The sequence below is a fragment of the Paroedura picta genome, unplaced genomic scaffold, assembly GCF_049243985.1.
Source record: "Paroedura picta isolate Pp20150507F unplaced genomic scaffold, Ppicta_v3.0 Ppicta_v3_sca21, whole genome shotgun sequence".
Taxonomy (NCBI): domain Eukaryota; kingdom Metazoa; phylum Chordata; class Lepidosauria; order Squamata; family Gekkonidae; genus Paroedura; species Paroedura picta.
Window position 1 is genome coordinate 5,103,570 of NW_027518618.1, and position 21,518 is coordinate 5,125,087.

Genomic DNA, 21,518 nt, shown 5'->3' on the forward strand with positions numbered 1-21,518 from the left:
CCCCTCTCGCTGGGAACCCCACGGCCTTTGCCTGGCCCTGCCGCCCCCAAACCTGCGCAGCGGGAGAGCGCTCTGCACAAGCTCAGAGGGCACGGCGGGGGCGTGCCCGCAGCGCTGCTCCTCCTCCTCCGGCGAGGGTCGAGGGCGGCGGCGGCGATGCGGCTGGAGGCTCTCGGACAGGTCCCCGACCCCGAGGGGCAGGGCGCGGCGCGCTCCGAGGCTCAGGCCGGTGGAGAGCAGGTAGGACGTGCGGGTGTCTCCGGGCGCCGCCTCTCGGGGGTCCGGCCAAGCGGCGCTGCGAGCGGACGTGGCGGTTTCTGGCCAGCCTGGAGGTTTCTGGCGGGCCTGCGGGCGGAGGATCGGGGCCGGGCAGCGCCTGTCTCTTTCCCGGGAGGAGGCCCTTCGCGGGGCGCGCTCCGTCGGGCTGGCCTTGTCCGCGGTGGGTCTCGGGCAGGGGCACGCGCCTCTCTCTTCCACCGCCTCCCGTCCCGCTCCGCTTGCGCCCCGAGAGGCCCGACTGGAGCGACAAGCGCCGCTGCTTCCGCCCGGTGAGCTCCGAGGCTCCCCGCCAGCCCCGGGGCTCGGGTCCCTCGACCCCTGCTGTGGAGGCGTCTGGGGGCGGCAGGGTTCTTGCCAATCAGAAAGGCGCGCAAGAACCAGGGAGGGTTACTGCCGGACGCCCTCGGAAGGAGCCCCGATTCCTATGAGGACTTGCAAGGGACCTTCACCTGCATATAGATGTCGGTTTGCCACCCTGGCGATTGATAGATGATAGAAAAACATATTTAATGTGTTTCTGCGTGTTTTAAAACGATTGCGTTTGCTTAATGTTGACCTCTGAGGAAGAACTACACAGGTCCGAAAGTTTTGATTGTTTTCAATATCTTTACATGTTTGAACGCTACAAATAATACATTTATTTCTCAACCTTTGTAGGTTCTCAACTTTATTCCAGGTTGGGTCCCCTCCCCTTTTTTTCTTTATTTTTGTTGCTGTTGTTTATTGCTTCGCAGTTCTAAAATGTCCATGCCTGGAATACAACGTTTGACTCTCCTTGAAGACCAACAATATCTTATTAATGGTAGGCGCTTTAATGCATGTGCATGCTTCTTCAGAACAAAACCTCATACTCTGAATAGAATTTGGCTGGCTTTCCAGGTGCTCCTGAACTCAAACCTGGTTTCACTGCTTCAGACTAACATGGTGAGCCACCTGGAATGTTTCAGGGACTGTCCACTGGGACATCCCGTGGAGTCTTCCTGAGGATGTGCGTGGCACCTTTGCCAGCCTGCCTAACGTGGGACGAAGAGGCCTGGGCTCTGGGTCACAGTATGCCGTGACTTGGTGCGCTTTCCCCTGGGGCTCCAGTGTGCCTGTTCCCTTGGAATTCATTTCCTGCCTGGTGAGCAATCCTGGCCTCCAAAGGGAGCTCTCTTAAGTGGCCAGTTGCTGCTTTTGTTCCTTGCCCGAAACCTGGTCCCAGGTGATGCTGGCTTCGCTGACTCCCACCTGGGAGAGGGAGGGGCCCAGGTACATTGTTAGTGGATGGCTCAGCCCAGCTGTGCTCTGGGAGGGGCAAAAGCAGCCCTGAGCTTTGGCAGGAGCACGTGGCTGGATGGAGCCTGCAGTGCTGTAGGGACTTCAGGAAACGTGGAGAGGCTTCTGTCAGGCGCTCAGGTCTCACAACAGCTCTGGGGCTCAGAGCACTACATTGTGGGCTGTAGCTCACAGAAGCTTGTCCCACAGTCCATGGCTGGATGCCCAAGTACTACCCGACGCTGTATAGCTCTCACTCCAGGAGAGCTGAAGTGGTCTTAGCCAGACCTGTAATCGCCTGAGATTAACATGCACAACCCCTTCTAACCTCTGCCCCATCTCTTGAGCCACTAGGGTGGAGGCAAGGGTGAACAACCCACCTCCGACACTGATGCTGTGCAATGCCAGGTCGATTAATAACAAAGCCTCCAATCTGCAAGCTTACTTTGCAGAGCAGAGGGTAGACCTGGCATGTGTGATGGAAACCTGGTCCAAAAATGGCAAAACAGTCACTCTCAAAGAGCTGGTCCCTGCCGGGTTCTCTGTCCTCCATCAGTCGCAGACCATGGGGCGGGGAGAAGGAGTGGCAATCCTGATCTGTAATAACATCTCCTTCAGGGCTCTCCCTGCGCCAACAATCCCAGGAATTGAGTGTGTTTGCCTCGGGTGGAGCACAACCGAGCGCGTGGCCATCTGGCTGATGTATTGCGTGCCCAATGCACCTCCAGATGCCCTGCCTGCCCTGCTAGAGGCGGCCACTGCTTGGACATTACAGTTCCCCAGACTATTAATTCTGGGGGACTTTAATGTCCATGCGGAATTGCCGTCTTCTGGCAATGGGCTGGACCTAGTGTCAGACATGGCGACCGTAGGGCTCTCGCAATTTGTTGTTGGCCCTACCCACCAAGCAAGTCACTCCCTGGTCTTGATTTTTGATGCAGGGTTGAGTGTGGATCCGGTCATGACTACTGCTGTGCCGTGGTCGGACCACTATACCCTGAAGACTCGGCTTAGGTTGCCACCTCCCCCTCAGTTGGGCACCGAGCACATTTCAGCTCGCCCGCGGAGACTTATGGATCCAATTGGATTCCTGAATGTTCTGTGGGGCCCAATACCTCCTGGCACTTCTCTAGATGGACTGGTCAGCAACTGGCATGACAGAATGCTGGCAGCCATTGATGAGATAGCTCCCAAACGCCCTCTCCGACCCCGTCTCTAGAGGGCTTCATGGTATATGGAGGAGCTCCGGCAGAAGAAACGGGAACTGAGATAGCTAGAGCGAGTTTGGAGGAAGACTCACGACAAAGAATCGAGAGCATCTTATAGAATGCAGTTAAGAGCCAATGAGATGGCGGTGAAGTCAGTGAAACGAAACTTTTACTCGACTAGCATTGCGTCTGCGCACTCATGCCCGGCACCTTCCTGCAACTTTAGACACAGAAAGTGAACTAGAGGCCCCTTGGCCATCTTTGGAGAGAACAATGAGTCACTTCAGATGACTCACAAACTGAAGTGGACAGGATGCTAGCAGCGAGGTCAACCGCTTGCCCACTAGACTCCTGCCAATCGTGAATCCTAAAAATGACAGACAGAAGAATAGGAGTCCCCCTCCAGGAAATAATTAACCTCTCCCTCTCAACAGGAAAATTCCTGGAGGGTCTAAAAGAGGCAGTGGTACACCTGTTATTCAAGAAACCATCTCTGGCCGCACAAGACCCTGACAACTATCACCCACTTTCGCTCACAGCCTTGACTCTCCATTATACAGGAGCATTTGCCTCATTATATTCAAATATTAACAAGGACGGACTCATTGCCACTGATGAAAGCCAGAATGAAAATGGAAAACAAATGAATCTAGAGACCGTTTTGGCAGAATCAAAGTCTAAATAAATAACATAAGAGACTTTTTATCTTCTTATGCTTAATTAAGCCACTGGATAGATTCTGTCTCTCCTTCGTCACAGTTTTGGAATCATCCACTTTTTTCGTGCAGCACTTAGTGGGCCAAATATCAGCATTCCTGGAGGAAACTTCAGCCCTTGACCCATTTCAGTGTGGCTTCCGGCCTGGACATGGGGAGGAGACAGTGTTAGTCGCCCTGACGGACGACCTCCGATGCCAGCTAGACCAGGGCGAGTCATCGCTGCTCATACTATTAGACCTATCGGCAGCGTTTGAGACAGTAGACCATGAACTCCTAGCTCAGCGCCTTGCCGACACCAGAATACGGGGAACAGCCCTCAAATGGCTGAATTCCTTCCTCCGGGGCCATGGACAGAGGGTAGTGATAGGAGAGAGAATATCTAACCAACACCAGCTCACATGTGGGGTCCCACAAGGAGCAGACCTCTCTCCTATCTTATTTAACATCTTTATGCACCCTCTGGCTCAGCTGGTGCGGAGGTTTGGGCTGGGTTGCCACCAATATGCGGATGACACCCAGCTCTTCCTCCTGATGGATGACCCGCCCTGACTCCCCCCCCCCAGAATCCTTAGCCAGATGTTTGGAAGCAGTGACAAAATGGATCAAGCAGAGTCGCCTGAAGCTCAGCCTTACAAAGACAGAGGTCCTATGGTTGGGTAGGAAGGGACTATGGGAGGAAGCATGTCTGCTCACCCTGGACGGTGTGCAGCTCTCACCAACGCACTCCGCCAGGAACCTGGGCATGATCCTGGATGCTTCCCTTACAATGGAAGCCCAGGTCACAAAGGTAGCACGGCTGGCATTCTATCACCTCCACCAAGCCAAGCTACTAGCGTCCTACCTGGACCCAGAACACCTAGCCACAGTGATCCATGCGATGGTCACCTCTAGGCTGGACTTCTGCAACTCGCTCTACGCAGGCCTGCCCTTAGTCTTGACCAAGAAACTACAACTGGTGCAGAATGCTGCGGCCAGGATTCTCACTAAAACATCATGGAGATCCCACATCCGGCCGGCACTCCAACAACTTGGCTGTCTTCCAGTTGAATTCCGGATTAACCTTAAAGTTCTGGTAATCACCTTTAAGGCCATACATGGTTTGGGCCCAGTGTATCTGAGAGACCGCCTCCCTGCCTATACCCCCAAAAGTGTGTTATGCTCGGCCACCTCCAACTGGCTGCAGATCCCTGGCCCTAGAGAAGCGTGTCAGACCTCAACGGCCAGAGCCTTCTCGGTCCTGGCCCCCACCTGGTGGAACGAGCTCCCTGAGGGGCTCAGAGCCCTGCCCGAACTTCCACAGTTCCGCAGGGCCTGCAAGAGGGAGCTTTTCTACCAGGCATTTGCTTGAGGCCAACTGACTCAGAACACCTGCTGGTCCCCCCATGACTCTCCCAATGTTACTGTTAATTGTTATTTATATTATAAATGTGGTTTTGTAATCTTTTGTTGCTTTATTGAAAGTTGTTTTGATGTTATAGTCTGTATAATGTTCCATGTAAGTTATATAATGTCCAGTGTAAACCGCCCAGAGCTGCAAAGAAATGGGCTGTATAGAAATACAAATAAATAAATAAAAACAATTTGACCTTTTCCTGCCATTTGGAATGCACATTTCCCAGCTTTTGATCTTATTGTTGACAGACTAAAATGATTTGACTGTTAAAATTTGGTGTGTATCAGAAAGGCTGATAGAAGATCCTTCTCCAGAGGACATTGGGAGGCCTTTGGCATGTCCAAAACGGGGGCTGGCATATTTCTTGCTGGCCTCGGCTGACAGAGGAGAGTGAGTGGCTGCTCCACTTGGCCTGGTTTGTGTCCAACAGGGGGGGGTGTACCATAGCTTAGTTTTTTTAAAAAAAATTGTATTTATATACCACCCTCCCCAAAGGCTTTCTCTGGGGGGGGGGAGTATCCTAGAAACTACCCCCCAACTGATCCAGGAAGCACTTCAGGTGTTTGTGGCTGGGAAAATGGGGTCCAGGCCTGGACAGAGCTACGGCCTGAGTTTGTGCTTCTTGTTTCTTCCCCCGACCCTGCCTTGGCAACTGAGGGGAGGTCCTGGCTGGGCCTGAGGTCTTTGAGGCTGTGTCCACTGGCCCTTTTAGGGGTGAGTGGGTCTGCTGAGAACTAGGCAGCCTGTTCAAAAACAGAGAAGGGGTGCGTGTGAGGGGTGGGCCCCCTTTCCGCCCCTCTCTGCAGGGCACAGGCTCCAGTTGTCTTGGGAACAGATGTGGTGACATGCTCTGTGGGCGTCTGGGATTCTCCTTCAGGTGTGGGCATTAGAGCAAGGGCTAAAAATAGGTGCTCCTCCCCTGCTGGGATGGCTTTGAGAGCCAAAGGAGGCCAGAGCGCGCCCTCTGGAGAATCCCTCCTGAGCCTTTCCGCTTTGAACCCAGTCTCTCTTTCTAATTTGAGAAGTCTGCGTGGCGGCCGTGTGCAGCAGTCCTTCAAGGCTCCTCACCATCCACCCGCACCCCCCACCCTGGGCATGCTCTCCCTGGCTGCTGGGCTGGGAAATGTCTTGGATGCCTGGTCTGCCGTGCACCAGGCCACCAGGCGAGAGAAGCATACCCTGCCCTGGAGTTAGTGCTGTCCCTCTGCCTTCTCATGGGTCAGGGCTGGCCTAGATCTTTCCTGCCTCATCACGGGCCATGAGAGTTCATGAACCCCCTTTTGTGGCTGCCTCACGGCTTCTATGTTAGTATCCCTCCCCCCCAATTGCCACTGCCTCGCTTGTCCTGCCTCCCCAGCCCAGCTACCTGTCTGCAGATGGCAGGCAGGAAGTCCATCATGCACTCTCCCACTGCTCAGCACCTGGAGGAATCAGCTCCTCTTCTGACCTCCCAGAAAGGAAGAAAGGGGGGGATGATTCCGGAGCCCCCAGACTTGACTTCAGTGCCAGGCCTCCTCTCTGGCAGGTAAAGCAATGGAGAATGCTTTGAGCATGCACAGAGTGCATTTCCAGCAGGTGTTCCTATGTCGGACTTCCTGTTGGCTTGGACCCAGACATCTCCTTTAGATCCAGTCGTGTCCGGATTGTGGTGGCAAACTAGGTCTGGGTGTCGGGGAGTGTCGGGGATCCTGCTCCCATCATTTTCATCCTGCATGTGGGAGTGCAATTGCACCTGAGTAGAGCCTCTTGGCTGGAGCTGCTCCCCCCCCCCGCCGTTTTTTGCTGTTATGGAAAATTACTTGCCAGCAACCCAGTTGCCTAGCATCACTGTCTCCTCCCTCCTTTCTGTGAAAGGGAGGGGCCACCCCTGTTGTGACTACGATGGGGGAGGAGGAGGAGGCGGCGATGGCAAAGGGAAGCGCGTAAAAGCTTGACGCAGGCAGAGGGCCAGAAGTTATTATGCGTGCGTTTCCCCTGGCGCAGCCGCTGGGACCTCTGGATGCCCCCGGCCCTGGGGAGGCCATGCGAAAGCCAGACAGGAGCCCCAGCCGGGTAAGCCCCTGGCCCCCGTGACTGTCTCCGAGTCTTGCTGTGCTGGCCATGTGCATGAGGCCCCATGGGACCTCTGGCTGAAGAGAAGGGTCATGGAATCCGGGGGAGGGGGGGAGGCGCTGGTTTGGGCTGCTCCGGTTTTTCTGAGGCTACAGCTGTGTATTGTGGGATCCGGGTGCCTGGATCTTGGCAGTCTCTCCCTAGGTGTCTTCCTGGGACTTTCTTCCTTTCCCATGAGAGCTGTGCTGAGTGGTGTGGGAAATATGCTTTGTGTGTGCTCAGAGGTCCTCTGTGCTACATGATGCTCTGCATGTTCCTCAGCTGGATTCTGGCACTGCAAGCTGGTTCCAGGGCTGTGGTTTGACCCTTTGTTGACAATGTTGTTTTTTTCCCCTCCTGCTTCTTTCCAAGGGTGGGGCAGGGCCCTTTGTCTCCTCCCCCTCCTCTGAGACTGCGTTGTGCAAGCCGGTGTGACTCTGTGCAGGAGGCACATGAAAGTTCCTGGAAAGGGGGCAGCAACCTGCCATCTGTGCGTTCGTTTGTGTGCGTGGGAGAAATGAGGCTGCTTTCAGGAGGGGGGATGTTTTCATGGCTGTTGTAAGCCAAGTTGGGGCCCTTCCCTAACGTGGTATAGGGGGCAGGTCAGCCTGACTCCAGCAGGTTGCAGACTCTTTGCTCTCCTTCCGAGCAGGGAGGGGGGTTGTCAGTGGTTGCCCTGCAGAAAGAGGCACTCTGCACATGCTCTGAAGACTCCTCTGCTATTTGCTGCCATGTTCACAGTGTGAGGCTGGGCTGGAAACAGGTCCTGGGATGAACTCTACCTCCTGGCCAGCCCAGTTAGGTGGTCCCAGACGCACTTTTGTTCTGGAACAGGGCCCTCTCCGTGCCAGTTTTGGCCCTCTGCGCCTGAGCAGGCCCTGCTCCCTGGCTTCGCTGCCACCATGGGCATGCCTCAATGCCCCCTCCATGGGCTTGGCTCAGAGCTGTTTGTTTACACAGGACAGGTGGCAAACTTGGCACCCACTGCTCCTGCCGCTGCCCGCAGGAGGCCATCCTGGAAACGCTGAGGTATTGGGGGCTGGCATTTCCCATGAAGGGCTCTGCCTGCTCCCGTGCCAGCCCAGCCCTGCTGCCTTGGAGCCTCCTGGCAGCTGAAGGTGCTGTATGTGTCTTATGGGGGTTGGAAGGGCTGAGGGCAACTGCGCAGCACTGGTGGATCTGTGGGGATGTCCTTTTGGGGGGGGGGCCTAGCAGGGCTCTGGGGGTTCTGAGGCCATGGGCCTGATGTCAGCACTGGAGGCACTTGTCTAGAGCCTCAGACCTTTGGAGCCGATAGTGGTGATAGTAACGAATAATGGAGAGGACTTCAGAGCATGTGCAACGTGCCTTTTTCTGCAGGGCAACTGCTGCCAGCCTGCCCCCTTGCTCAGTAGGAGGGCAAAGAAAGCCAGCGTGGTATCGTGGTTAGCAGTGGCAGCCTCTAGTCTGGAGAAGCAGGTTTGATTCTCCACTCATCCTCCACTTGCAGCCAGCTGGGTGACTTTGGGCCAGCCTCAGTTCTCTTAGAGCTCTCTCAGCCTCATCCCATTCTCTATGCCCCAGAGGGTGTGTTCTGGGGAGAGGAAGAGTAGATGATTGGAAACTGCTTTAAGATTCCTTCGGGTAGGAGGAGCTCTTCTTTTTCTTCTTTAGCTCTTCTTTTTCTTCTTCATTCCCAGCTCTCTGAAGTATTTGTTTTGACTTTGTCCCCAATGATGGAGAAAAGAAGCTCCATGTGTACTCAGTCTAACAGCAAAGCATAGGGGGGGGGGAGCAGGTACCCATTTCATGAAGGACTTCCATGACAGGATTGCACCCTCATGCCGCCTTGTTCTGCTCCTCTTCTTCATTTATTAAGTCAAAACAATGGTGTTTTTGAGCATGCGCAGAGTGCTGCTCCTGCGCCTCTGGGCACAAAATTTTTGATCCCCAGGCAGTCCTTAGATTTTGGGGGGGAAGGGTGAGGGATCCTTTATGGCAGCTTAAAAACTGACCTCAGCCCACAATCAGTTGTGTTGCTGGGTTTTTTTAGGCTTTTGTTTTGAGTTGTTGCTGCTGCTGCTACTAACAGTTCTCCCAGGGCTGTGAGCCCGGTGTGTGTGTGTGTGTGGCCATTCAAGAGGGTCTCAGCCAGGGGTTCAGCAGGGTGCGAACTCCTGATCGGGGCTCTCCACAATCATGACCTCTTTGGTCCTTCCCCATTTATGAGCCTTAAAGGAAAGCAGGGCCTTTTCCCGGTGGCCCCCAACACTGGATCCTGCACTTCCTGCATCTGACAAGGGAAGCTGAGATTCTGGAGCTGGAGCCTGAAAAACTGGTCAGCGACTGAGGTGCTTCTGGACAAACCCCAGCCTCTTTCCTGAGCCCCCTTCTCCAAACCTGTTTGAAGGGCAGTTCTTGATCTGGTTCCAATCTCATTATTTTTAGGCAGACAAAATGACAAGATGGGGTTCAGGCTCTGCTTTGCTTTCCCTTAGGGAGTCTCAAAGTAGCTTACGGTCACCTTTGAGTCAGGACTCTGTAAGTGGCTTCCAAAGATTTTGCAGAGAATGGCATGCCAAGTACCGGAGAACTCGTGGCCCTCTGCCTGGCACTACTTGTGGGCAGGGTGCAGGGTGCCGTTGCTTCTGGCCCGGCAGCATTTTTGGTCAAGGTGTGGTTGATGTTTTACTTCTTGAATGTCAGAGACAATCCAGGCATCCTCTGAGCTAGGATCTGGTGCTGAAGGCTGTTCCCAATGTGCAGGTGGAATTCAGGCAAGACCGCTCCAATGCAGCATAGTGCTTAAGAACATACTCTGGAAGATCCAGATTCAAATTGCTGTGGAAGGGAGAACTGGGGCAGTCACACACGAAAAGAGCAAGAGTCCAGAAGGACCTTAAGCATGAACAAAACTTGTGGCACCAGCTGAGCTTTTGTGGCTCCCAAATGCTCCTCCCCAGTCACCAATTTTGTGAGTCTTGAAGGGACACCTATTTTGATCTTTCTACCTGACAGAGTTCTTGTGAGGATAAGGCAGAGGAGAAGAGAAAGATGTAAGCTGCGCTGGGTCCCTATTGTGGAGAAGGATGAGAAATAAAAAAGGGAATAAAAGATATTTCTGAGCATGTAGGGAGGGGATTCTGGGAATTACTGTCAAAAGTCCACATTCCTTGGCTGAGCAGAAGAGCCTCTGCTTGGTATGCTGGGTTGAGTTGCCAGCAGAAAGGACCAGGCAAGAGGGGATGGGAATGGCTCTGCCCACCTGAGCAGACAAGACTGATCTCGACAGATCGAGGGTCTGATTCAGTAGGAGGCAGCTTCACATGTTTTCATAGGGGAAAGCACCTCCAGTCGCCCTTGAGCATCATGCTTGGGGGGGGGGGAATCAGCCTGGAGGAATGGCTCAGTGGGAAGTGAGAGGATTTGCATAAAGAAACAGATGCAGAGTGCCCAAAGCCATGCTTCCTGCCTCTCTCACTGTGGGTTCCACTGCTCTTGAATCTAAGGCCAAAGCTGAGAGTGAGCTAAGATTGGCCAGGGAAGCCCATTGTAACAAGAAAAGATTTTTCAGTTATGTGAGGAGCAAATGTAAAGTAAAGAAGGCGATAGGCCCACTGTTGGGTGCAGACAGACAAACTCTAACGGAGGATGCAGAGAAAGCAGAAAGGCTTCGCGCCTATTTTACATCTGTTTTTTTCCCACAGGTCAAAGGGTTTAGGCACATCTAGAGATGGCAGTAGCCAAGGGATAGTGTCTGGGTGGCAGGTTGACATGGACAGAGAGGTTGTCAAGAGGCATTTAGCTGCACTAGATGAGTTCAGATCCCCTGGGCCAGATGAAATGCAGCCGAGAGTGCTCAAAGAACTTTCCGGAGAACTTGCAGAACCCTTGTCCATCATCTTCGGGACCTCTTTAAGGACTGGAGATGTCCCGGAGGACTGGAAGAGAGCAAACGTTATTCCGATCTTCAAAAAAGGGAGGAAGGATGACCCGGTAGTTCAGCAGTGGAATAGGCTGCCTAAGGAGGTGGCGAGCTCCCCCTCACTGGCAGTTTTCAAGCAAAGGTTGGATACACACTTTTCTTGGATGCTTTAGGATGCTTTGGGCTGATCCTGCGTTGAGCAGGGGGTTGGACTAGATAGCCTGTATGGCCCCTTCCAACTCTATGATTCTATAATTCTATGATTCTCTAAACACTTCGAACTGTGTTCATTGTAACAATGTAATTTCGTCTGTCGTGAGCCACCCCGAGTGCCTGGAAAAAGGATGGCAAATAACTGTAACAACCCATCACCTTCCTTTTGCTGTGCAGATCAGGCCGTGGAGGAGGCTGAAGAATATGGTCCACTGGTCTCCCTGTGTTGTGTCCTTCCGAAAACGCTACCCGTGGGTGCAGCTTGCAGGCCATGCAGGTAAGCACGAGGGCAGGGAAGAGGGCCCATGTATACTGTATGGGTCTGCTTCAGCAGCAGATGACAGTGCTATAGTTGGTGCCAGATTCTGGTTCCATCCCCCACCCCGCAAGGTAACCTTTTCCCTGGGGGTGGTAGTGAACCTTGAAGGCTCCCAAGGCAAAATGAGAGCTGCAGGTGGGGTAGCTGTACAAAATCAAATATTTCCTCCCCTTATTCTGTCCCTTGTCCCCACACTTCTCAGGGCCTAAATAGTCAGCAGTGTGTTGGCTTGGCTGCATGGAACCTGGGAGGAACCACCGTTCTGCCTGAAGTGTTGCGGGGGCAGCATGATCCTGTTGGCACCTTGTTTGTCCCAGAGCTCGGGGGTGGGGGTTGCCAAGCCAGTGAGAGTCAAGAGGAGGGCCTGTCTGCACTGCCTGCCCTTTACCTTGGCTTCTCCCCTGCAGGCAACTTCAAGGCTGGGGATTTTGGGCGCATCCTGAAGAAGCACTGCTCCAACGAGCAGCAGTGCTTGGAGCGTCTGGTATCTGACACCCTGCAGCCGTACGTGCCTGCATATTACGGCCTGGTGGAGCATGAGGGGGAGACCTACATCCAGATGGAGGACCTCCTCTCTGGCTTTGATGCCCCCTCCATCATGGACTGCAAAATGGGAGTCAGGTGAGACTCGCAATCAGCAGGCTGCATGGCCCAGGGAAGGCAGAGGATGGGCCACACCCAGGCTTAACTCTCCGCTCCCCTGGCAACAGGACATATCTGGAAGAGGAGCTAGAGAAGGCGCGGGAGCAGCCCTGTCTGCGCAGAGACATGTATGACAAAATGATGGCTGTAGACCCTGCAGCTCCCTCCCCAGAGGAGCACACCCAGCAGGCTGTTCTGAAGCCCCGCTACATGCAATGGAGGGAGACCCTCAGCTCCACCACCACCCTCGGGTTCCGGATTGAAGGCATCAAGGTAAGGGAAATGCAGTTGGGGTGTGTGGGAAGGGCAAGACAAAACAAGAAAGCCCCCCCCAATCCCCTGCTGTCTCTCTGCTTGGGGGTAAAGCATCAGTCACCTCTGCACATGACCCACCTGAGGGATCTCTCCTCCCCAGAAAGCCAATGGCGCCTGCAGCACCAGCTTCAAGAAGACCCGGCAGCCTGAACAAGTGAGGCAGGCCATTTGGGATTTTGTGGACCGTGACCGGCACATTCTGGTGAGGAGGTGGCAGTTACCCCGGGTGCTGACATGTGGGCACCTGTGAGTCATGACTGGGAAGTGCAGGCTGCATTCTTGGTGCGTCTTTACTTGGCCTGGGAAGTTTCTCCTGTGCCCATTCCCTCTTTCTGCCTTGAAGGTGGGTAGAGGCTCCCCTGGTTGCTACCCAAGGAATCTTTGGCCCCGCAGCTTCCTGATGCTCTTTGCTCTCTCTCTTTCTCTCTAGACGAACTACCTGGGACAGCTGAAGGACATGAGGTTTGTTCTGGAGCAGTCAGACTTCTTCAAGGCACATGAGGTAGGTGGGTGTGCATGGGAGCTTCCTAGTCCAGTGCTTTGGCCCTCGCCTCCCTCCTGGGTAGACTACCTCATCTCTCGACCTGGCCCCAATGTTCTCTCTCTTGCACTTCCAGGTGGTCGGCAGCTCCCTGCTCTTTGTCCACGACCACTCCAAGCTGGCTCGAGTCTGGATGATTGATTTTGGCAAGACGGTGCCCCTGCCTGCCCAACGGACCTTGACCCACCGGCTGCCCTGGGTAGAGGGGAACCGCGAGGATGGCTACCTGTGGGGCCTGGATAATCTCATCGCTCTCCTGGGAAAGATGCTGAGCGAGTGACCGTGGGGCAGAGGCAGGCTCTCCTCAGGCGGCTGGAAGCCAGGATACCGTCCCAGCCCCCTCTAATTTATTCAGCCAGTAGGCTACCCTGCCCTGCTCAGAGGGGAACTGAGGAGACTCTGGTGGTGCCAGTAATCCACTGCCAGTTGGGCAGAAGAGTCCCCAAAGGGACCCAGTTTGACCCAGCCAACGTTATAGTATCTCTTATTATTTATTGTAGGAGAAAGGGATAGTTTGAGGGGGCCTCCGCCTTTGCTGTGCGCCTGTGTCTTTGCCGAGCTGCTATGCTGGGGGGGAGAGAACCCTTCTAGGGACTTGGCTGGTGGGCTTCTGCAAGAAATTGGGCTGGCCCCTGGGAGCCAGCGGAGAGAAGGGGCTCTTCTCAGCCAAGATGATGGCATAGAGGCAGGGGTTTTGGAGGCAGGGCTGCAGCATCTTGGAAAGCAAAAAGAAAAAAAGGGGGGGGTAGAGCTTATCTAATGTTCCTTCCTGCTAGCTGGAACCTGACTCTTTAAAGCCGGACAAAGGGGACCTAGCTACATCCTCTTGCTGGTCTGGATCCTTCCCCCACTACTACGGTGGCTGCTAGAATAACCAGTCAGGAGGTCCTCTTTCCAAAGGAGAGGGCTCCCAGAGCATCTGGGGTTGCGGGTGACCACTGGGACTTCAAGGCCTTGCCCAAGCGCCTGTTGGTGGTGCTACACTGAGGAAGGGCTAAGGGAGAAGCGGCCATGGGGGGTGGGGGGAGGCAACTGCTCCGGCCCTCTAGGGAAGAGTGCAGTGCCCTTCCACCTTCTGTGTAAATGTTGACACTTAAAACATTGTTAAAGAGACGAGGGTCATGTCCTCTTGTGTGGCATTTTCTTTCATGCATGCCTGTGGGTTGGGGGGGCTCTGCCCCTTAACTCACTCTGTGCGACCGTCAGGGCAATCGGACCTTTTGTTGGATCTTGGGCACAAGTTCTACCTGCAGGCGTCTTTTGGGGAGAAAGACCTAGGACAACTTCAGGCTTAGGGGTCCCCTGGGCGATATGTGCCCCTCCTCTCCTGCCTGTCATATGCATGCAGTCAATGCCTGCCCAAGTACAGACAAGTGCCCTGAGATATTGGGAGGAAGAATACCTGCCCCCCCTCCCCATCCTGCTGGCACAGCGTGTGTGTGAGTGTGTGTATGTGAGCACCTCCTCAGGCCAGTCAATATATGGCTGAGGCCACATTCAGGCAGGCTGCCCTTGCCTGCCTTGGCCTCCCATCTAAATCCTGGCCAGGGATGACCCTGCTTAGTTGGGGAGGGGGGAGGTTCTTGGGTGGCTGCGGCCGCTGTACAAGGCCCAAAGGTGTCCTGCATGCAACAGTGCTGCATAGCACCCCCACACATGGCTTGCACCTCAAGGGCCAACGTTTGGATGCTCCTCATGCTCTTCTGCTGGGGTGGAGGCGAGAGGAAAGCACAAGTGGTGGCAGACTCCTCGATGCCCAGAAAAGGCCAGGGACTGGAGGTTCAAAAGCAGGGCCCCGCAGGCAGTTTTATTGGGAGGCTCCAGGTCACCATGCAGCCTGAAGAGAGGGAGCTGAGCCAACAAAGAGACCATCCTGCTTTCAGGAAGGCAGAGGAGTCCAGCTGGTTGAGCAGTTACACTCCACCTTGCATTGTGAAGTTCGCTAGCTGACCTCTCCTTGGCCCACCTCAAATGGTTTTTGTGAAGATACAAGGGGGGGAGCATCCACACGACCACATCACATTACCACATGATCCTTCGGCCTTTCAGCTCCCGATCAGCCTCTGCCCGATCCTTTTCTGCCCTTGCGGATCCCTCCCCTCCATCCCTGCTTCAGGTTTCGGAAGGCTTTGAGGCAGGGAGAGGGTGCAGGAGGACAGCCCGGCCACACAGCCCCTCCTGCACACCCCCTGCAGGTACAACATAGACCTTGCCATCAGCAGCCCGCCTGGGGCTGAAGTCGGTGAGCTGGGCGTTGCTCTCCTGCAGCTGCCTGTAGCTCCATAGCTGGTAGCGGCAGCTCTTGCCCTGCTTGGAGAGCAAATATGTTTCAACCAGGGCCTCTGCTGGAAGTGGGGCACATGGAAGGGTGGCATGAAAGAGACCGGGCAGCTCCTGGTCTTCCTGGCATGCTGGCAGTGGGGAGTCCCTCCTCAGACCCAGCAGAGCTCCTGCAGGAAGGAGAGACAGGTGAGGGTCTGGAGCTCATGAGCCTCGTATCCAAACGCCGTTCCCCCTCCCATCTTGCACTGGCCTCCTGGCCTGGCTGTTGTCCTTCCATCCATGGCTGCTCATCAGGGGTTCCTGAAGAGCTCACAGACAGCCCAAAGTTTTGCTCTCTGCTGTCAAGGTGCAGCTCACTTAGGGAGACCTCCAGGAGGGCTTTCAAGGCCAGAGACTTTCAGAGGTGAGTCTCTATTAATTCCCTGCCTCTGCAGGGTGGCCCTGGCCTTCCTGGGAGGTCTCCAATCCAACCACCAGCCAACCCTACTTAGCTCCTGAGAGCTGGTGAGATTGGGCTACCTGAGCCTTCCACATCTGGGCAACATGACTGCTTAGAATTTTCACATTTCAATTAAGCAGCTCAGGGAAGATGGGCCAATTTTAAGCAAATGCCTCTCTACAAAGTAGCCTTCCTTTCCCGATCAGTTTGCCCAAGGTAGCTCCCAATTCCACCATTCTTCATATAAAGTGATGACAAAACCAACAGCGGCCATTCATAGCGAGCCCAAGACAAACAGTGGCAGAGAAAAGAAACATCAGGCAAGGAATGCTTGAGAGACCCTGTATCCCAGGGGCCATGATGGAGTCACGAAGTAATGCACCCTTCCCTGGGGAGCTTTTTGGAGCTCCACATGCCCAAAGGCTAGCAACCGCCTGATTTTTGCATGTGCTAAAACTGTTGGGGCATGATTGGCTGGGAATAAGCATGTGGTTTGAAGTCCTGGTCCCAAGCTGGTTACAACATTAGAATGTGAAGCCAGCCCCTTAAACTGACCTTGGAAAAAGCCTGGAAACAGTCCATGCTTATTGCATGCTCTGAAGCCAGCTTTTAAAGCCTTTGGAACTGCTGAAGCCAAACTCAACAATGCAAATGACTACCTCTGGAAAATAAGATGACTCATCTCATTCTGAATGGTCTATGCATCTGGCTAAGGGCGACATCAGGTCAGAGGGAGGCAGATCACCCCGGCTCTGATTGCTCATGCAACCACTCCCTCGCCGTAAGTTCCAAAATGTGAACACCCATGGCACTACCTCATACCAAATTGGGTGGTCATCCCCTCCTGCCTGGTCCTTTTAACAGAAGATGCTGGGGACTGAACCTGGGACTTTCTGCCTGCAAAGCAGAGGTTCTGCCACTGAGCCAAAGCCCCTCTCCACAGCTCTCCAGGGTCTCAAGTGGAGGTCTTTCCCATCTGCTTCTGCCTGGTCCTTTCAACTGGATATGCTGCTGGTGACTAAAAAAGCAGAGGTTCTGCCACTAATACAGCTTGAGAGACAGCAAGCAGGAACTGCCTGGCCCAGTGCATGTTCACTGTAAACAGACTTTGGCTCTGAGCAGCTGTTAGACTCCCAGGTGCTCCCCTCCAGAGCTTCCAAGATGCTCCAGGCCTGCTCTTCCAGTGGCCCAACAAGAAGCCGAGAGAGGCCAGGCCTGGAGACTGCTACCTCCTTGTGTGCAGAGGTGGCCAATGCTTCCCTTGCCAGTCACCTTAAGCCATGCCTCAATAGCAGTGTGGAAAGCCCTCTCCCCGGCCAGGGCAATGCTTCCAAGAGCAACTTCATTGCGGACCAAAAAAATCGGCAACAGCAGTTGACGGGAAGGCGAGAGGATATCGAGGACAAACCACTCAGAACTGATACCAAGCATTTTCTCCTCTTCACTGAATCTTTGTTTCTGGGGGAATGATGCAGATCCTGCGTGCTTTTCTTCCCTCCCTCCTGTGTCTCACCTGGCAGCCCCACTTACCTGAGACAACAGCCCAGTGAGCTTTGTAGCCATGCCTGAGACAGGGTTCATGGTTGGAATCCTCATCATATCTGGCCTGGGCGTTAAGGTCTGCCCCACAACCATGTAGAACAGAGGGCAGCAGTGCAGACAGACCAAGTGCAGCGCAAAGACAGCTGTGCCCTGGTTCTTTCCTCCCATGAAAGGACAGGTTGGCCCTCATCCCAACTCCTGGTGCTGCTCAAGCAAGTTCCATAAGGCAGGATACGGTATCAACAGAGGGAGGTTGGTGAGGAGATGCTGAAGGATCCTCTCATGGTTCTTTCCATCCAGGCCTCCAGACAGCAGCTCTGCTTGGCAGGAGAACACTTCCTCAGCGAGTCTGGCCATGTCAGCAGCTGCAGCAGGCAGAAGGAGGGTAGGGGAGTGCTTGGGAGGCCAGTAGGTAGCCAGAGAGTCCCCCAGCCTCATGTAGGAGGGAGCAGCTGGCCAACTTCCCAGGTAGCACACATACACAAACTCAGCCTAACCCCACACCCAGGATCCACACAGGCAGGACTAAGGCATCTTGTTTGGCTGCTTGAATCTTTGGTGACCCTGCCTACAGTTCTTCCTCCACTACCAACCTGAAAACATTTCCCCTTGGGCAGTATAACCTCTCTCCAAAGCCACCTGCACCACTTCCTCCAGGGTCACAGCCTTGGGTGGGTGTAGAAGGGCCCCTGCCATCCACAAGGCCACCAGGCCACACCTGGAGGGGGAGAAAATTAGGAAAGGTGATCTGGCTGCTGCTGGCTTTTCATGTTTTGTAGTAGAAACACGCCAAAGCTACCTCACAGTTGCTTGTTTGGGGCATCATTTATGGCTCTTCCATTAGCCATAAGAAGGGGGAAGGAGTTTGGCAAAAATAAGTAGCATTGTCCTGCGTTCATGAAAGCCCTGTCCCCCTACTCCTGATTTCTCAACACTTTGCAGCATCACTTGGCATCCATATGAGCTTAGAAACTTTGTGTTCCTTTTAAAAAAAATAAAGAATATGTTTTTAACAAAGACATTTGGGCTTGATACCAATCTGAGAACCACTCATGAGGTGGTTCTCACCTGTCCAGAAGGTGTTCTTCCCTTCCTAGGGTTCAGGGCTGGTGGCCATTCCATTCTCCACCATGCCGCTCCACAAACCCCAACCTCGTGTTTGTCACCTAGCTGATCTCAGAACTGAGGGCCATGTGCCCTGCTCCGAGTTCCTGGCTGAAAGAACAGCAAGACATAAAGAGACAAGCTGGGTTTGTGGCCCTGCTTGGTTATGGAAGTTCCTTATAGGGATGTTGTGGGGATGAAACTGAACCGCGTAACCCAGAACTCTCTGGGAGATGAAAACATTAGAAACAGAAGAGGAAGGAGTGATTTTGCTTTCCTTTTTGCCTATATTGGCTCACAACACATAGAAGAAGAGATAGCGGACCTGTTCCAAACAGCATGCAGTGTACCCAAGATTGCATGGAGCCCATTTAGAGTACAGAAAAAAAAAGAATACTCACTGAGGGCCCTCCTGAATTAAGGAAGGCATGGGGCGGTGGAAGATGAGCCACTTTAAATGCGCACTGAAGCTGGAATAGAAGAGAGAGAGTCCCTTAAGGGCCCAGTCCAACATTTCAGGTACTTTCTCCTCCTGCATAATTGACAAGGCGCTGAATTTTTCTTATCCCTGGGGCTCCAAATCTGAGTGGCTAAAAGAAGCAGCTCGACTCCAGATATCTTGGGAGAGGGGGATTCTTTGCCTTACAGGAAATTTAAAAGGTGGAATCATGGAAATGGAAATGTGGAAAGAGAAAATGGAAGACCACTCAGAAGATGCTGTCAGCAGAATGTCCCTAATCCCAAAGGTAGAAAGCTGTAATTAGAAAGTGCTAAGACTTTCAGATACAACAGGAGCTCCTATACTAGAGGCAGCTAAACTGTTTTGGACTACAATTCCGATGAGCCCCTGACAGTTGACAGGGTAACTAGTCCATGGATATCTGCAGAACAACAGTTTGGCCACTGCTGTCCTATACAAACACAGCTCTCCAAGCAATCTCAGAACAGACCAGGAGATAAGACATGCAGCAAAGAAAACTGGTTCAGGTGAGTAGCTGTGCAGGCATGAAGCAACAGAACAAAGTTTGAGTCCAGCAGCACCTTTCAGTCCAACCAAGTTTAATACTGGGTAGAAGCTTCCATGTGCATGAACTCAAAAGCTAATGCCCCAAATTAAAATTGGTGGGTCTGAAAGGTTCTGCTGAATACAAACTTTGGTCTACAGGAAATAAATATTTTAGGCAAAAGCTTCAGCGTTACACTGTATTCCTCTTCAGAGATGGAAAAACGCAGACCCCTTTAGCCCTGCCTGAATCGGTTAGCCTTAAAGGTGCTATGCACTCAAAAGCTCCAGCCTTGAATAAACCTTGGTTGGTCTATAAAGTTCTATTGAACACTCTGTGCGTGCAATCAAAAGCTCCCACCGTGAATAAATCTTGGTTGATCTTAAAGGTGCTATTGGACACTCTGTGGGTGCACTCTGAAACTCCCGCCTTGAAGCAATCTTGGTTGGCCTTAAAAGTGCTCTGCGCATCCACTCAAAAGCTCCCGCCATGATTATAGGCAACATGCTCCCTAATAAAATCACCAATTTAGGCTTATTTCACCACTCAACAGCAAACAAGGATATCCTGTCTGAAGTATATAGACATCTTAACTAACAATGGATAGAATATAACCAACTGAAGTTGAGACTCAGAACGGAATTTGGAACCTCAAAGGGCTCCCTAAGGCAGTGGTCCTCAACCCCCAGTCCAGGGACCGGTCCCGGTCCATGGATCAGTCGGTACCGGGCCGCGGCTCCTCCTTGTCCTCCTCCCCAGCTGTTGCCTTGGGGACCGCCCTGCCACTTTGCCGCAGGCTCACCTTTGGTGCTCTCCGGCAGCTGCCACGGCTGGGGTTCCCCATGGCTGGGTTGCTGCTGGCAGCGCCCCCCCAGCGGGCGGTGGGAAGTCAGGAGTGCCAGCAGGAAAGCAAGTGGAGCAGGGGCTCAGGCAGCGACGGTGATGTCCCTTGGCAAAAGACTACCACCCCCCCCGGGCCTCAGTAAAATTGTCAAGCGTTGACTGGTCCCCGGTGATAAAAAGGTTGGGGACCACTGCCCTAAGGGAATTTAAGCAAATCATTATACAGGAAAAACCCCACTTACAAAAGCAAATTTATAAAATACCCTTGCAATATGAGACTGAAACAGAGGCTATTAAGAACTGCATGATTAAGTGGATGATGAACCTTAAAACAAATCTCTGTAGAAACTTGGGAAGGGATATGAAATAAGATACCAAAGCTAACTAGGAGTCAGGCTGTTAGGGAGAATTGGTATAAAATGTTTTATCGTTGGTACCAAACACCAAAAGCTTTAGTAAGGACGTCTAATGGGGGTAAAAATAAATGTTGGAAATGTCAGGAGGTGGGATCATTTTTTCACGTGTGGTGGAAGTGTCATAGGGTGTATAAGTATAAATATTGGTCTAAGGTTCACTTGGAACTAGAATAGATGCTAAAAATTAAGTTTGACATGAAACCTATTGGTTACTCAGCTTCTTTCCAGACACTCTGCCGGTACAGGCTGCTATAACGGCAGCCAGAATACTGTTGGCTAAGAACTGGAAAGATGATACCCACGACAGAAATTCGGCTAGAAAAGCTATCTGACTTTGCTAAGTTGGCGAGATAGTATTATTTAATAGCCGACCGGAAATGGAAGCTGTTCGTGGACTACCAAACTAACCAATGACTGAATGGAGGTGAGGGAGGGGGGATAAATATTAATTTAAAAAAAAAGCTCCCGCCTTGAATAAATCTTGGTTGGTCTTAAAGGTGCTTTGGACATTCTGCTGCTTCAGACCAACGGGGCGACCCACTTGAGACAACCTGCCCGAGGGCGTGACGTCACAGCAGGCCGCCCAATTGCGCACCGCCCACCTGCCCCTCCGGCGCCGCAGCAGTTCCCGCAGGTCGTCCTCCGCGCCGGGCCCGCCTCGCTCCAGCGCCGCCTTGAGCAGCTGAGTCCCGCTGGGCGACGGAGGAGGCGGCAGCGGCGGGGGGGGAGGCGCAGGCGGCCCCACCTCCAGGGACCGCGACATTATTCGCGGGCGGGAGGAGGCCTCGGAGGCCTCGTGCTCTCGCCTTGGGCCTCCATTCTGGGCCGCACGGAAGACCAGAGGTCAAAGGTCACCCTTCAGCCGGGGTAGGCCAAGGATCGCTTCTCATTGGCTGATGTCGCCAGCACCTACGACGGGTCAAGGGTCATCCTCCAGGAAACCACGCGCGCCTTCTTACTGGGGGAGTCCTGCCCCATCTTATCCTGGGCGAGGCGGCCCAATAAA

General features: G+C 53.4%; 2 protein-coding genes across 4 annotated transcripts; one reads left to right on the forward strand and one right to left on the reverse strand.

Annotated features, from left to right (window-relative positions):
* Positions 1-17,513, forward strand: ITPKC (inositol-trisphosphate 3-kinase C). The gene is made up of 7 exons (XM_077318686.1): positions 1-240; positions 11,242-11,341; positions 11,791-12,004; positions 12,094-12,298; positions 12,441-12,542; positions 12,771-12,842; positions 12,958-17,513. The coding sequence occupies exons 1-7, from the start codon at positions 157-159 to the stop codon at positions 13,159-13,161; spliced, it is 981 nt and encodes a 326-aa protein (XP_077174801.1). The 5' UTR covers positions 1-156; the 3' UTR covers positions 13,162-17,513.
* ACTMAP (actin maturation protease) lies at positions 14,662-21,469 on the reverse strand. Of its 3 annotated transcripts, XM_077318685.1 has the most exons (7): positions 21,115-21,229; positions 20,056-20,292; positions 18,651-18,719; positions 17,739-17,863; positions 17,381-17,510; positions 17,134-17,204; positions 14,662-15,331 (listed from the first exon to the last, which is right to left on the reverse strand). In XM_077318685.1, the coding sequence occupies exons 3-7, from the start codon at positions 18,677-18,679 to the stop codon at positions 14,994-14,996; spliced, it is 693 nt and encodes a 230-aa protein (XP_077174800.1). In that variant the 5' UTR covers positions 18,680-18,719; positions 20,056-20,292; positions 21,115-21,229; the 3' UTR covers positions 14,662-14,993. The 3 variants fall into 3 exon arrangements, with proteins under 3 accessions (XP_077174800.1, XP_077174798.1, XP_077174799.1); XM_077318683.1 differs by lacking the exon at positions 20,056-20,292 and having other exon boundaries at positions 21,115-21,469; XM_077318684.1 differs by lacking the exons at positions 18,651-18,719; positions 20,056-20,292 and having other exon boundaries at positions 21,115-21,468.
* Between the last annotated feature and the right edge of the window lie 49 nt (positions 21,470-21,518).

Bases quoted from the DNA above. Each gene is read 5' to 3' on its own strand.
- ACTMAP (XM_077318683.1), bottom strand. From the start codon at position 21,275: ATGTCGCGGTCCCTGGAGGTGGGGCCGCCTGCGCCTCCCCCCCCGCCG. The intron at 17,864-18,650 runs GTGAGTATTCTT...CTCCCCCTCCAG, and splicing joins TTAATTCAGGAGGGCCCTCA to GTGTGGCCTGGTGGCCTTGT. The intron at 15,332-17,133 runs GTAAGTGGGGCT...TCCTTCCTGCAG, and splicing joins TCACTGGGCTGTTGTCTCAG to GAGCTCTGCTGGGTCTGAGG.
- ITPKC (XM_077318686.1), top strand. From the start codon at position 157: ATGCGGCTGGAGGCTCTCGGACAGGTCCCCGACCCCGAGGGGCAGGGC. The intron at 241-11,241 runs GTAGGACGTGCG...TTTGCTGTGCAG, and splicing joins CTCAGGCCGGTGGAGAGCAG to ATCAGGCCGTGGAGGAGGCT. The intron at 11,342-11,790 runs GTAAGCACGAGG...TCTCCCCTGCAG, and splicing joins GCAGCTTGCAGGCCATGCAG to GCAACTTCAAGGCTGGGGAT.